Consider the following 16779-nt stretch of genomic DNA (forward strand, 5'->3'; position numbering starts at 1 on the left):
CGTACAATATTTTGATGAATACTTAACAGTTTAAAATATCAAACCTAATACCTAGTGGTATGGAGGGGGGAAGAAATCAATTTATATACATATAAACTACCGTTTTTTTAGGTATAGACTACAGACTTGGCATCACATTGAACAAGGTTTGTGATATTTTGATGAATGGTTTAAAACCATTCGAAATATGGAACTCTAAACCTGGTAATATGTAAGCGCGAATAATTGAATACATTTACAGCACATATGAAACTAACATTCTTCTTCTTTATAGTTACAGACTAGAGACTTTGCATTGCAATGAACAAATGTTGTCAGTGACGAACAAGTCCAAATTTGTATTTATCGAAATGACGCAAACAGCGCTTGTCTTTTTGCAAAAAACTTGAATCAAAACACTATGAGATAGACTGGACTCTCGGACCTGCCAGTCTGCTTATCTCGGCATGCATCGATTGATCTCAGGCTCAGTCTGGCAGACCGCGATGGGAAGAAGAAGATAAGCCAAGGTGACAGATAAGGCAACGGGGCTTGACATCAAGTCTGCTGAGGCTATACTTACCGCCTCTCCTGGGGGCCCGGGGGGTCCACTTAGTCCTTGTTTGCCCTGCCAAGACAAAATGCAACCCCAAAAAGTTATTTTACAACAATTTATTGTGAGACTGTTGGACAGAATTGTCTTTTTTTATTTTCACTGAGGGCCACATCAGCATAATGGCTGTCCTGGAAGGACTTGATGTAACTTATAAATGTTAAGTCATTCTGAATTTATTAATCATAAGGCAAAAACAAGAGATTGAAAAATTGTCATTCAAATTAAACACAGTTATAAATCTACATTCAAGCTACTTAAGCTATAACACACATGAGATAAGAGATGTCTTTCGAGCCAAAAATTTGCGCGACATACAAGAGAAAATTCAAGTTACGAGAATTTCCAGACGAGAAACCGGGGCTTGAAAGCCATTTTTATTGCCATCTTACTTATCTTCTTACTGTATTTTTATGTTCTATTACGCTTTAAATATTCTTTTAGTGTTCAGGAAGATGTTTTAGCTTTTTAAGGTTAACTTGGAAGCTTTTGGACAGCCGGGAACAAATTAATTAGTTCTCAGTTATTTTGCATCAGGAAATTTTGTTCGGAATAGTTACTGATTTGGATCACCAGTGCCCTTCATTTGGCGCCAGCCGCTGCGGGCTACCTGATTGGTTTCCTGTCCTTTTTTAAGCGCAGCCCTGTCACTCTCCGGTTGTCAGTCCGTCAGCAAACCTCTGTTTCTACCAGGCCAGCTCTTTGACTTTGACTCCCGTCGGTACTGCTTTTTGCACCCGTTTTCCAACCGTCCGTTACTCATTTCCCTGTTTGTCTATGACCTGTTTTTTGACCCCAACCAAGTTTTGTTCTCTCGTCCTAGCTTACGACTCTTTTTTGTTCCCGACCACGTTTTGCTCTCCTGTTCCGGCTATCGACCTGTTTATTCCAACTTCCCAGATCTCTCGGTCTGGAAGAGCCACTTCCGCATTCGGAACACGCTCCGATCCCGTGAGCGCCTTGCTTCCCGCATCCAGCGAGCACCGGATCTCTGGCGCTGCTTTTCCTCTATATCCCAATAAATTTGTGAGAAAAGTTACGCGAATGGGTCGACCCTTTGTGCTGGTCGTGACAAATACGAGCAATTCCGGATATAAAAACAATCCGGGAACAAAGTACCGGTAATCACATGCATAGTGGTATCATTTTATAACACAATGTTCGGGGAAATTTTTAGGATCATTTATTTCTCAATTGCACTAATATAAATCGATATGGAGATAACTGTGTGTAGTGAGCCGTCAGTTGGCGGATCTCGCAGTCGACAGGCATTGTGGGAAATGTAGCTTTTGGTTAAAGCTCAACACCCGTTTATATTTGGACACTTAGAGATTTTAAGCTCTGGTGGGTCACAAAAAATGGTGTAGCGGGACACATTTGGCCCATGGGCCATGAGCTTGAAACGTACTGTAAAAGTTCCTCACCCAAACCAGTGCAGACATAAACAAAATGTCCTTAAATACTTTTTTAAGAAATTCAAGTTGAGAGCTTTTATGTACGCTAAAAGTAGAATCCATTATATTGAAGATGAGTACGTAGTGGATGCTTGTTTTTCCCTCAACCTTTTTCATAATGAGCACTCAGGGTATTAAGGAACTTAGGTGATCACAAGAGGAGTTCAATTAGTCTATAAAATATGAATTAGTGGTACAGGTGCTTTTTTTTAAAGTAAAATTTGGCTGTGCGTTATACACGATGTTTTGCGATAGAATTTCGCAGAACATGTGCAATGATTGATCCTTCATGAAATATTGCTGGCCACAATTGCAAAAGGGAGTCAAACCCGGGTCGCAGCGGTGAGAGTGCCAAATCCTAATCAGTGAAATACACTCACCATCCACTTTCTTAGGTACAACATGCTTGGACCCCCTTTTGCCCTCTGAACTGCATTAATTCCATGAGGCATAGATTCAACAAGCTGCTGGAAGTATTCCACAGAGAGTTTGGTCCATATTGACATGATGGCATATTTGTCAGCTGCATATCCATGATGTCAATCTCCTGTTCCACCACATCCCAAAGAGGCTCTATTGGGTTGAGATCTGGTGACTGTGGAGGCTTTTAAGGATAATGAACTCATTGTCATGAGCAAGAAACCAGTCTTAGATGATTCCAGCTTTATGATATGGTGCATTATCCTGCTGAAAGTAGCCATCAAAAGTTGGGTACATTGTGGTCACAAAGGGATGGACCAGGTCAGCAACAATACTCAGATAGGCTGTGTTGTTGCAACGATCAATTGGTAACAAGGGGCCCAAAGAGTGCAGAGAAAATATTCCCCACACCATTACACTACCACCACCAGCCTGAAACCTCGATACCAGGCAATATAGATCCATGCGTTCATGTTGTTGCCGACAAATTCTGACACTACCATCCCAATGTCACAGCCGGAATCTTCTATTGACCAATTTTGATGAGCTTGTGCAAATGTTAGGATCGGTTTCCTGTTCTGAGCTAAAAGGATTGGCACCCATCTGCCTCAAAGTTTGACGTACTGTGCATTCAGAGATGCTCTTCTGCCTACCTTGGTTGTAACAGGTTGTTATTTGAATCACTGTTGCCTTTCTATCAACTCAAACAAGTCTGGCCATTCTCCTCTGACCACGAGCAACAAGGCATTTCCGCCCACAGAACTGCCGCTCAGCTGATAGTTTTTCTTTTTCAGACCTTTCTCTGTAAACCCTCAAGATGGTTGTGTGTGAAAATCCCAGTTGATCAGCAGTTACTGAGATACTCAGACCAGCCCTTCAGGCACCAAAAACCATGCCACGTTCAAAGTCACTCACATCACCTTTCTTCCTCATACTGATACTCAGTTTAAACAGCAGGAGATTGTTTTGACCACGTCTACATGCCTAAATACAATGAGTTGCCGCCATGTAATAAGTACTTGGACAGGGTTACCTAATAAAGTGGCCGGTGAGTGTAAATTCTTATATCACGCTATTTTATTCACAGTACCAGGGACGAATGTTAGAGAATGGAGAAACAAAGAAAGGTGTCCCGAAAGATAGAAAGCACGACGAGGGATTACGTTGTTCATTGTCCATAGTTTACGTTTCAATAAATGATCATGGCCAGAAAAATTCAACTACATATGTCACTATAATGCTTAGCTTGAGCTGAGAAAAATTGCGAAAAAATGTTTGTACTGATTTTTAATCACGGGTGAGCGTTATACACGAATATGTGTCATACACGAATTAAATATAAATAGTAAGTAATTTGAACTCTTGGACTCACCTCAAGACCTTGATCTCCTTTTTGCCCGGGTTGCCCAATATTTCCCTGTGACAAAAGGAATGGAGATATGTGAAGTAACTGTAGAACCTTTATCCCGGTGATGATGTCCCTGCCTTATAAACGTTTCACTTTACGGAGTTGAATAAGACGTTTTTTTTGGTCCCTTTTTACAGCTTTCCCCGCTATACGATATCAACTATTTTGCCAGCCCTAAAACGTACATCATTAATAAATTGCGGTATTTGTAAGTATGACGGGATACATCTCTGTTATTGGTACAGGTGGTTTAAAATGCTTGTTTGCTATTGGTTTGCGTCACGGCATCCTGAAAATGCTGATATGGTATTGGATGAACTCCCTCCCACAATGCTTTTCTCTCTGTATCATTAGTTAAAAATTGTATATGGTTCGTAAACAGGTGGCACAACGATACTGTATTGCTATGTACTGTGTTTATTTGCTAAAGGTTGTAAGCTTGCGATGATGATAAATGTAAAAGCAAAACTATGATAATCATGGAAATGATGCTTGCGATTATTAAGATAAACAAAAATAATCAAGATAACCCTAACCCTAACCCTGGCTAAGTTGCATGGCTGTAACAAGTCTGCGATTATAATGTATTAGCTGGTTAACAGGTTGCTTTACCCCACTATACAGCAATTTCACTTTTCAATTCCCACATCAGAACGGATTAAAGTCAACTGTGCCTAAATATTTTATAAGATTCATTAACAGCAAGAATGTGATATTGTAATAACAACACAATCGAAGTATTATCGCCCCCTCAGGTGGTGAATTCATATGCCGTGTTTTCGGCCATGTTATCAATTGTATCACTGGTAATATGGCAAAAATAAGGAGAACAATATTGAAAATGAAAACTTGAAATGTTAAACTCCAATTTTGCGTGTTATATTGAGTCGAAATTTACCAATCGACACATTTTTTTGGGAATTGAACTTTTATACTTACTTTTGTTCAAATAAATACAAAAATATTCTTACCTCATCTCCCTTTTCGCCTTTGGGTGGATGCATCATTTCATCCTTTAACACACAAGACAAAATAAAAAAAGGTGACTCAGCAAAGAAAATAATTCAACCGTGATCGAAAACTGCCGTTATTTTATGTCATTTTAAAATCGCTTACGCTTCCGGAGAACTGTTTTAACCCATGAGCTGTCATCATCTGAAGCGAATGAAAAAACAAAGCGTTTATTGGGAGCTAACACGCGCAGCGAGAGTTGTGACATATTTTGAGCCCGACAAACATTAGAATGTCAGTCAGTTTTTAAAACGAGAACAGGAAAATATACATTTTAAAATCAACATATTGATAATTGTGAGCTAGCTTGCTATATATTGTATGTGTATTAGTAGTCATTTAGAAATCCAATATCTAGCAGAATCTCCCTTTGCCATTTGCTAACTAGCGAGCAAGCTTGCCATTTTTGCTAATTTGGTATGTACGGATCTCTCACTCTCTAAATATCTAGCAAACTAGCTTGCTGTTGGAATTTTTAATAGTTATTTTGCTATTTAAGTATCTCTCTCGCTCTCTCTCTCTCTCGCTATCGCTAATTAGCAAGCTAGCTTTATTTTCTTTTGCTAACTAGTTAGCAAACTTACTATTGTTCTCTTTGGTAGCTAGTTTGCTATGTATGTGTCTCTCTCTCTGTCTCTCTGTCTCTCTGTCTCTCTCTGTCTCTCTGTCTCTCTCTGTCTCTCTCTGTCTCTCTCTGTCTCTCTCTGTCTCTCTCTCTCTCTCTCTCTCTCTCTCTCTCTCTCTCTCTCTCTCTCTCTCTCACGCGCTAACTATCAAGCTATTGTAGCTTGCTATGTTTTACCTTGCTAGCAAGTTGGCTGAGTATGCAACTTTCTCAATAACTCCAACTAAACTAGTGAGCTAGCTTGCAATTGTTACTAATTTGGTATGTATGCATCTGTCACTCTAACTAACCAGCAAATTAGCTTGCTGCTGATAGTTATTTTGCTATGTAGATATCTCTCTCTATCTCTCTCTCCCCCTGCTAAATAGATACCTAACTTGTTCTTTTTCCTTTGCTAACTAGTTGGTACGCATCTCTATCTAGCTCTCTTATCGCTAACTAGCAAGATAGCTTGTTCTCTTCTTTTGCTAGCTAGTTTGCTATCTAGTCATCCCTCTTTCACTCTCTCTAACGAGCTGGGCTAGCTTATTCCTTTTACATTGCTAGCTAGCTTGCGATGTACGCATCTCTAATCTCTGGTTCATTATTTTTTATTGTTAATGGTAAAACAAACCATCCAAATTCATATCAGCACACAATCCGCAGATCATTTTAGTCTCTTTGGATTGTACAAAACCGAGCTAGCTCTTTTCTCTTCCATCTCCTATTTCCTAGCCACAGCGCACCATAAAACAGCTTTGTCAATGTCCATCGGTTTAAGTATCATAATTAATGAAGTGAAGAACTGAGTAAGCGAAAGAAGCATCTGGGAGGTAGTCTGATCTTGGCCCCAATCTTATATTGCCAACGATTCCGTCATTGTTTACACGACGCTTGTCTGAACGGACATTCTAGCGCAGGTGCATGCGCCATTTCAGACAATAACACTCATTAAGTAACGTTCCACAAAGACATTCTACCATCTGGAGAGACGGGAACCGGAAAAAAAAGAAAAAGAAAATGGATAGTCCAGTGTCTTAAAGGACCCGTCCACTAAACGCCAACTGTTGTCTACATCAACGCCAATAAGAGCCCTCATCATATTACTGTAACCTCTCGCTACTTCACACTTTATGAACTCAGTTGAAATACATTCCAAGATCGATTATCCCTCATCGCAAATTTAGGGTTTGTACACCTTTATCATGGCCAAGTTTAACTTTTCAAGCACTTTCAAGACCAATTATTCAATTCTTCCAAATCCCAACACCGATCAAAGGAATATTTTTTGGTGTTGACTTTGATGAATAAAACTAAGTCACTATCTTGCTGTTAGCACATACTTTCTGCTATTTCGATATGTTCCTCTCTATGATATATGATCGCTTTGTGTCAATGGGCTGCTATAAACTGACATGAATTCTGCCATTCTGCTTCGTCAAGGCAGGCGCAGCTAATACTTGTTTACAAACACGGAAAGGTCTCTATAGGTGTTGAGTAATTAATGAGTTAGATACAGAAGACTAATTAGGTACTGTATGTATCAAAATATATTTTAGAACAGTAGAATATTTTATCATAACTTTGCTTGTGCAAAATACAATTTGGCGCCATCCCATACACACTCTAGCTTGGGTGGCGCATTAAATAGATAAACCCTGATTTAGAGGAAGTTGACAATTGCCAAATTTGGAGTGATTCTAATGATATAGATTGCTTTGAAGCAGAGTGCATTTAACCTTTTAATCTTAGAGACTGCTGATCTTATGCTTTTTGTTTTACCTATTTTGGATTAGATATTTTGCGTATTTTTCAGAAGATCTGTGTGTAAATTGGTTAAAATAGGGTTTTTTTGCATTTTATTATTTATTTGTAGCAATAAGAAGTTAATATATTTTAAATTTTATTGTTTTGCATTTCCTGGGATTTTGTGTCATTTTTCAACTTTAAATCTGTTCGGTGTGTAAAAAGCTAAAATTAGTTTGTATTTTAATAAGGTTTTGTTGATCTGTGAATGTTATATTTAGATTTCATGTGTTTTTCTGGGATCCCCTGCAAAACATATTAAATTACTAATTACTAAATAATTTGGTGCCTAATAATTGTCATTGGTAACATATCATTAAAACCAAACAAAATCTAAGGAGCTGTTTGGGAGCTGGAAGAGACAGTTTTGTAAATAGAGCTGTCCTCTTGGGTGTGACGCTTCACATAACCTTTTCAAAATGACAAGGCACCAAAACAGGCGTGTCGGCGACATTTTCATGGACTTAAACTTTTTTTTTTCCCTTATTTATTGCGTGTCAGAGCGCACCTTGTGCAGGCCCAGTGGTTATTTTTCCACAAAAAAGTGAACTGCACTCATGCAGACGCGATCCTATATCCCTGATCACATATTGCATCAAGTGGGGACCAGCAATGTGCACTTTTTTCAGATCTGGAGGCTCTCTTTTGCAATTGCTGTATTTCAGCCTTAAATGAACTGCACTCATGCAGTCGCACTCCATTATCCTGATCTCGTATTTCTGCAAGTGGGTACTGGCAAAAAGCACTTTGGTAGGGAAGCATGCCATTGTGGTCAAATTAAATGCACAGTTGTGGCCACGATCCGTTATCCCCAGTCAACTATTGATGAGAGCAGGGGGTGAGAAAGCAGTTCTTATCATGTGTGGCAGCTCTTTTTTGATATTCTGTCCACTCAAAAGTTTGCTGCACTTGTGCAGCTGCAATCCATTATCCCAAATCACATATTTCCGTAACATGGGATGCGCAGGGCATGTTTTTGTCGGGCCTGGTGACTCTTTTTTTGCCTAAAATGAACTGCACTTTTTGGGCAACGATCTATTATTCCCAGGAGATCATTGCTGAATGCAAGAGGCGAGATAGCAAATTTTTCTTATGCACGGAAGCTCTTTTTTCTGTTCTTTTCGCAAAAATGACAGTTCAGTTACTTATTATCCCCCCTTCTTTCAATATTTGCATATTATTCACATGGAAACCAAACCAAAATGGTTGGTGAAAACTAGTTTATGTTATAGATGTCTAATTTACCTATTCATCTCCCTTTTTCATAGTTTGCATGCTATCCCCATTTAGAAATGACACACATGTTTGGTGAGAATTGGTTTCTATTGTTCTGAGTCTTCCAAAAACTGTGGGTTACTTATTCCTCACCGATCGGCTATTGTTTACATGCCAACCTCTTTAAAATATAGAAACCTCTACTTGTTTGGGTGTTTTAGTTAAAGCACCTGACTTAAATGTCTGGGTAAAAAAATGTTTCATTTGCTCTGAGTCTTCTTAGACAGAGGTTTACAATACTTACCTAATCTTCTTCCCCTTCCCCCCCTTCGGTCATTGTATGCATGCTTTCCTCATTAAAATATGGAAACTTGTAAATGTTTGGGTGGTTTTAGTAAAGACGCACTCCTGACTTAAATTACTTGGTGAAAGTTGGTTTCAAATTATCTGAGTCTTCCCGGGCAGAGGGTTCAGTTACTTCTAGGTACCTCTCTCTCCCTGAAATTATTTACATAGTATCCTCATTTAAATGTGGAAACATAAATGCTTGGGTGGCGATGTTTAAAACACAAAGTTGACTTAATTTGGTTGGTGATAAACTGTTTCAGTTCTCTGAGTCTTCTTAGACCTCTTGAGTTATTGTTAAAAAAACTCAACCTCTAATTGTTTGGGTGGTTTTAGTCAAAGTAAGTCAATTCAAGTCATGTCTATTTGTATAGCCCTTAATCACAAATAGTCTCAAAAAGAACACACCAGAATTAAATTGTTTCAGTCATTGTATGCATGCTATCCTCATTAGAATATGGAACATTATATAAGTTTGGTCAAAAGTGGATTGAATTGCTCTGAATAAACTTAGACAATGGGGTTCAGTTATTCATTTCTCCCTCTGCTTTCATTTTTTTGCATACTATCTTCATTAAACTATAGAACATGCATGAATGGTGAAACCTGATTTGAGTCTCCTCAGATAGATGTAGCAGTAACTCATTCTTCCCCTTTTTGTCATTGTTTGCATGCTATCTTCATAAAATATGGAAACCTATAAATTGCTTGGTGGTTTAGCACACACATGACCTTTTTATTTAATGAAAATTAGTTTCAATTGCTCTCTGAGTCATCTTAGAGAGAGGCTTGAGTTACGTATTACCCATACTGCCATTGTTTGCCTGCTATCCTTAAAAAAACATGGAAACATATAAATATTAAGGTGAATTTTGTTAAGTTGGACACTTTTTTTTCATCTGTGAGATTTGAACAAAGATCGGGTCACATTTGAGGTCGTTATGTGCAGAAATGCTAGGAATACCAAAAACATAAATACATACTGCATATGTGCATACCGTATGCATTAAAAAAAAGTAAAGGATTGTATTGGATCTCAAAAGGCTGTTTGGCCACGTTAAGGCCATCTCGGAGAATGATGCAGCACTAGCCGATAAAACGGCCGCACCTTGCCGCCGCTAATACAGAGCCAGAAGAAGGTTTATGGAGGGGAGGGTAATGATGTGAACCCCTGCTTCTGCTGTGTAAGGGAAATCGATGCTTAACTGCCAAAATTATCTGCCACGCTGCGGCCGAGACTGGTACTAAATGTTCAAACAGACTCATTTATCAAATGACGAATGTTTTGCGCGCGCTGCCGGACCGTGGGTGGGCCTGCACAACATGACGCCACGTTTCAGTTTTTGATGGGGAGGAACGATTCCCTATCAAGCTCCAGTGAATTTTTAAGTCGTAAAGAAGTTTAAGCAGGTTTAAAACCGCCTTCTGTGTTTTCTTTTATAAAGATCGAGGCGCTATATTCAGAGAACTGAAACAACTTTAGCATTTGTTTGATTTAGCTTTGAAAATTGGAATATTTTTTTGACAAATAAAAATGCATTTGTTTATCCTATTTCACAAAAAAAAAAATGCAGTTTGAAAAATTCAACGTACCGTCAAAAATACTTGGTAAATGGTCTGCATTTATATAGCGCTTTTCAAGTCCCTGAAGACCTTTTTACAATGTGCTTCACTCTTACCCATCCACACACACTCACATGCCAATATCGGCAACAGCCATTCAAGGCGCCTACCTGCTTATTGGGGGGCAATATACATTCAGTGTCCTGCACAAGGACACTTTGACATTTAACTCGGAGGGGCCGGGAATCGAACCTGCGACCATAAGGTCCCAAGAAAAAATGCCAGTTCAATCGAAAATGTATTCATGTTAAGCTAGATATTGTATACCTATTATACATGTAGTATATCAGCTTTTATCATAAATTGATATTTTCAATGCAAACTACAAGTTCAAACTAATGTCAGGAACTTTAAGCGAAAGAGCAAAGTTGAGCCTGATGTCAAGGAACCACGAGACCAAGGTGCCAAAAACACAAACAGAAACTTTGAGAAATGGCTGATAACACAAAAGCAGAAAACTGAAGATGCGGTTTCCTGTTGACCTGTACGACGCCTTAAAAAATAACAGAAACTTGGATAATTGGCTGATAACACAAAAATGTGCGAACAGGTAGCAAGCAGAAAACTGAAGTTCGGTTTCCTGTTGACCTATACAACGCCTCAAAAAATGAACTGAAACTTTGACAATTGGCTGATAACAAAATCTTGCAAAGAGGTGGCAAGCGGAAAACTGAAGTTATGGTTTCCTGTTGACCTATAGAACGCATTAAAAAAAAAAAAAAAGTAAAACTTTGTGAATTGGCCGATAGCACAAAATTTTGCCAACAGGTGGCAAGCAGAAAACGGAAGTTGTGGTTTCCTGTTGACCTATACAACGCCTCAAAAAATGAACTGAAACTTTGACAATTGGCTGATAACAAAATCTTGCAAAGAGGTGCCAAGCAGAAAACGGAAGTTGTGGTTTCCTGTTGACCTATACAATGCCTCAAGGGTGTAAAAATCTTGCTTCAAAATGTCATAAACAGACTACTGCCAAGATTGTCCGATTAAAGGCTTGTATTGAGGTGGTCTCCAGAATAGATCCTGACTATTAAAACTTGTCGAGATGCAGTTCATCTACAGCCTCTTAATTTACCAAAATTCTCCTCACCCCAAATTCAACGACCATGCAAAGGACACGATCAATAACTAATGGCGAGCTGGCTAGCTTAACATTGCTTGAAAACATTTCAATTACATTGGCATTTTTTACAAGAACTGTTTAATGTAGCAGTGAGTGATAAAGCCAGGAAAAATGTCTTGTTGGTGAAAATCAATGATCCTGTTTCTTCAAGGCCAAATAGCTTGTTTCAATATATTTTATTTACACATCTACGTGATCTAAAGATCAGATGAAGACAAACCTGCTTTTCTTGGTACTGTTAAATACAGAATAGCCGATTTAACGTTTTCTCAACCTAAACATCATTATGAACTTTGGCAACCTATCAACAAAAAAGTTAGAATTGTATGGGTGTTTTGGAGCGTAATCTCGATTAGCGGTCAGCCTTAGGTGATTGCGTTGTGAAATTGATGCCGGTGAAAAGAAAATGAGGATGAATGCTAAAAAACACACCAGTATTTTCTACTTAAACAAAAATGCATAAAAGCTGAAGACCCCTGAGTGGCATCAGTTATTATTTATTAAATATGATATTTTGAAAAATGGCTTGGCTCTTTGTATGGTGTCATGCTTGAATATGTCTTTCAAAGGCACAAACACATTTTTTAAACCAGGTGGCCATTCCACCAGTAATGAAATACTGTCACAAATAAGATGAATACGGATGAAATCATAACAAGGAATTACCCATTGATGCCAGTTTTGGACAGACATGGACGGACAGAATGTTCACCTATGTCTGTATGTCTCCAAGCGTTACTTTATAAATTGGCGTTGGAAATTTAATTATTAGATGACAAGGTGCCAAGACTAACCGGTTCAGGTTGTCTACATTCTCTGGACAGTTTTGAACAGGAATGGACAGATAGAATGTCCACCACTGTCTTTCTCAAAGTTATGCTTATGACAAAAAAGTGATTACAACAAATTTTTTAAAGTGTCGACGAAGAACTAACACATTTTTGCGTAATGGCCAGGGTATCAGCGTATCTTTATTTCCCTACTCACTGACGCCAGTTATGGCCAATAATGGAATGACAGAATGTCCACCTCTGTCTTTCCGTCTCAAATTTGTGCTTATAAAACAATGACAGTGCCATTGGCTGGCAACCAGTTTAGGGTGTCCCCTGCCCACTGCCCGATGATTGCTGGGATGGGCTCCAGCCTCCCCGCGACCCTACTGAGGATAAGCAGTGTAGCTAATGAGATGAGAAACAATGACAGAAACGTGATGAATTTGCGATAAGATGTCAATGAATGACAACCAATACTTTGTAGGAATTCTGTTATAGTCTGATATACTTCCTACCACCAGAGGGCCCCAACCAGGGTTTGATCTGGGCACAGCTGTGTCCAGTTATCCCACACCAAATTATCAAGAACTCTTTCAGGACATTTTGAACAACAAACACTGTTCTTTAAACCCAACGCTGGGTTTGTTTGTGTTCGTTTCTGGTTTTCTTTGTTACTTTGCACCATGGATTTTCCAGTGCTGGTCCTTGTTTCCGGTTTGGACATTTCCTTGTTTTGTGAACACATGTTTGTTTTTGCCACTTGGATTCTTTCTTTTGTTAATAAATACGATCCCTCTTTTTGAGTACCCCTGCTTTCAGTTCCTGCCTACCCCACATGGGTCCATCTTCCTTTAAGAACGTAGCAATGCCCAGGGTATCTATGAAACTTTTAGTCGGTTAGCCAATGACGCTAGTGTTGGACCGTAATGGACCGACAGAATGTCGACATTGTGTTTTGGGGGAATTTGGTAAACAAAACAACTATTCCTGAAACACAAGCTTTCGCAATCGGTATAATGTTCGTAAAACGGCTTCAAAATCCATGAGAACATTCCTACTTATGCTATATTTAAATTCACACAATAATTAGCTTAACTTATTAGCAATTGAATGCTCAAGGACTAAAGCTAACTCCTTCTGTTGGCTTTTAGCCGGATTGTTGAATAAAACAGAAATCAATATAAGATGTTTGATTATATACTGTATTTCTAGCGGGACAGGGACAATAAGTGGACATTCCAAATTGGGTGAACGGTAAAATATGAAAATATAAAACATTTTGGGCTTTTCTACGTGATTTGTGATGGCGCAGAATGAATTATTCCAGCGAGGCATTTTACATAACAGTGAATTTTCACATGATTTACACAATTATTTAAAACTCTTTAGATACTTACAGGACCAGGTGGACCAGGATGACCGGCATCGCCCTAAAACAAGCAGACAGAATAATGTTGAAGTTGCAAAAAGTTGTCCCATTGCATTTTACACCTGGGAAACGCAACATTTATTCTTTGCCCATAAAAATTTCCTAGTCCAATGTTTTGGTGTAGCAGTAGAGGGTGACCCTTCATAGGAAATTGCCATACAAACTAATACCAGCTGCCGTTAATGAGGAGGGAAGAGGAAGTATAATGCCAAAGTGAAGCCACCAGAGACCCATGTTGGCTTTATTTTTAAACATACTTGTCAAACATGGCTATATTTCGAGCATTTACAAGCGATTCACCCAAAACTCTAGCACTTTTCAACCCTTAAAAACACAACATTAAAATTCAAGCATTTTCAAAGATTTCAAGCACCACTACGAACCCTGTAGAACAGGGGTCTCCGACGTAGTGCCTGCAGGCACCAGGTTGCCTTCTAAGGACAGTTGAGGTGTCAACAGACCTGTTCTAAAAATAGCTCGCCAGTGCTCAGTCATTGTGATTTACTAGTAAAATGATTTTTTCATTGGTTGACTGAGTCAATAAATCCCTGTTTTAATAATTAACCTGGTAATAAAATAATAACAACATAGTAATAACATGATAAATGGTTATTTTAGAAATTCAAATAAATAAATTCCAGTTCATGGGCTTTATAGATACAAACAATCTGTATTGCTTATCATTTTTAAGAAATTATTTAAGAGAGTAAAAAGTGTGCGCATTTTTTTTATTTATTCATCTTTTTATGGATTTATTTGACAGCAAATACAACAAGCTAAATTCCAATTTATTTTTTAAATAAAACAAATAAGCAAAAAATGTGCAGTTTTTTAGCTAGCTATCTGGCTATCTTTTTGAGCTTTGTAGCTTCCTACCTTTTTAGCTGTTTAGTTAGCTACCTAGATAGCTTTTTACATTTTGTGCATGCTATAGAGTTACTTTTGAACCTTTTTGCTAGTAATCAAGCTAAATTTTGGGCTCCTTTCTACTGAGCTATTTGGCTTTGTTTTTAGCTTTTTAGCCGACTATTTAGTTAGCGTTTTACTCTTTTAGCTAGCTCTCCAGCTCCCTTTTAGTTTGTCCCCTCTTTAGCTTTCAAGCTACTTTTGAAACTATTTAACAAGCCATCTAGCTAAGTGGCTATTTTAGAAATTCATTATAAAGTGGGTGCCCTTTATGCTAATAAGTAACAAAAGGTAGCTCTCAGCTTGAAAAAGGTGGAGACCCCTGCTGTAGAATATACTATTTTGTTTTTTTAATATCTTTATCAGGGATACCAGGGATTTAGAACGCGGTAGTTAATTATAAGAATATTTTATACCCCGCCAGACGGCAATTGCACCTCAAAACGGATCAATGACATTTCCAGAAGGTCTACCGAACGCAAAGTTCTAACATCTTCACATTGTGAATCCTTCTTCTTAAACAATTTCTTTACATTTCCCACTAGATCCCCATGTCATTGGAACGACTTTCAAAGCCTGGCTCAAATCCATCATATCTTGGAAAAGAACAACACAGCAGGAACGACAAAATGGAAAATAAAGTGGAAGTCAAGTGATGAGAGGTAAGCACCACCAAAACATTCATCACGGGTCTTCACGTTTTGTGCACAGCAGTCCCCGAAGTTACTGTGGCATCCTTAGAACGCATACAACCTTTTTGTAACGGTCGTATTGGGAGCGCTAACCGTGATGCATCGCTATTGGGGGTTCTGCTTTCTCCCATTCATCATTTATAAGCTATTACTCTCATGCTTTCACAACACAGCCACAATCTATCTAGCTATATATAGTATAGACATCATATAAATAACTCAAAAGCAGAGCGGGGATTCATTCACGGCCAAGCGAGCTCCATTTTCCAAATTTGAAAGTGTTAGGACGGAAAGGTTTTATAGGCTTTTAAGGCACGTTTGGATTGGGATCAAATGCAAATGATGGAGCGGAAGCCTTTTTTTTTTTTTTTTTTTAAGAACAATGACAGTGAAGGAGTAGAAGGAGTAATGGAGCGTACCGAGCAAGAGGAACACAATAAAAAATCATTCTTCTGTTACACGTAAAATTATTTCATTTTCCTTCACATCATAAATAAGAGGCTACTACGCCCATTTGACATTTTATCTTTGAATTTGTATATACAGGCTGTACTTGCCCAGGACACACCACAGGAACAAACCATATATATATATATATATATATATATATATATATATATATATATATATATATATATATATATATATATGTATATATCTGCTGCCCGTTTCAGCTCCATGGGTAGAAGAGCTTTCAGCCGCTCTGCCCCCATGCTCTGGAACTCACCTTCAAATCCAATCTCAAAACTCAGCTCTTCAGACTTGCCTTTTCATGATCATTTGCCTCACATACCGCACCCCTTTAACTCTACTATGTTTTTTTGTGTTAATTACTTGCTTGTTTTATTCTTGCTTTATTGTTGTTTGGTACTCCATGTACAGCGACCCTTGGGTGTCGTGAAATATAAATAAATCTGTACATACATAAAATTTGGTATAGCGTATCACTTTATAGCAGTGTTAGTATTAAACTGATTTGCAAAGGTAGACATTTTAAGCTCCTGTATTAATTTTTATTCCAAGCATAAAAGAGTACAGATACCATGTCATCATTTCAAGATATAAACTCTATATGCAGCCATATTAAGGATCTTGATGAAAAACAAATAAATCATATAGATCAAAAACTATTTTGGAGAAAACTTCTATATTGGGAATTTCGATTAGAAAATTAAGATTTCGGGTCAAAGTATTTGGTATGAGAGCAAAATCATGGGTTGATTCCTGGTACATTTCGTTGTAATTTTTCCTTTAATTATATTTTACCAAAACTATTATGCTGGGAAATGGAATTATTTCTTTGAATTACTTAATTAACATTTGTGATTTAAGTATATTGTATTAGTATCAGCGCATATTCACGAGTTGATTACTGGTT

The 16779-nt window shown here is 38.1% G+C and overlaps 1 protein-coding gene across 1 annotated transcript in view; it reads right to left on the bottom strand.

Moving 5' to 3' along the window:
• The window catches only part of col19a1 (collagen, type XIX, alpha 1), a 223093-nt gene that overhangs the window by 67626 nt on the left and 138688 nt on the right, over positions 1 to 16779 (bottom strand). The window contains exons 18-22 of the mRNA XM_088351663.1: positions 13772 to 13804; positions 4991 to 5029; positions 4846 to 4887; positions 3839 to 3883; positions 563 to 607 (exon numbers count right to left, since the gene is read on the bottom strand). Coding sequence (XP_088207789.1) covers positions 563 to 607; positions 3839 to 3883; positions 4846 to 4887; positions 4991 to 5029; positions 13772 to 13804 — 204 coding nt within the window. The remainder of the gene's footprint in view (positions 1 to 562; positions 608 to 3838; positions 3884 to 4845; positions 4888 to 4990; positions 5030 to 13771; positions 13805 to 16779) is intronic.

Source organism: Urocampus carinirostris, chromosome 13 (genome assembly GCF_059441175.1).
Source record: "Urocampus carinirostris isolate Australia breed hairy pipefish chromosome 13, RoL_Ucar_1.0, whole genome shotgun sequence".
NCBI classification, from domain to species: Eukaryota; Metazoa; Chordata; class Actinopteri; order Syngnathiformes; family Syngnathidae; genus Urocampus; species Urocampus carinirostris.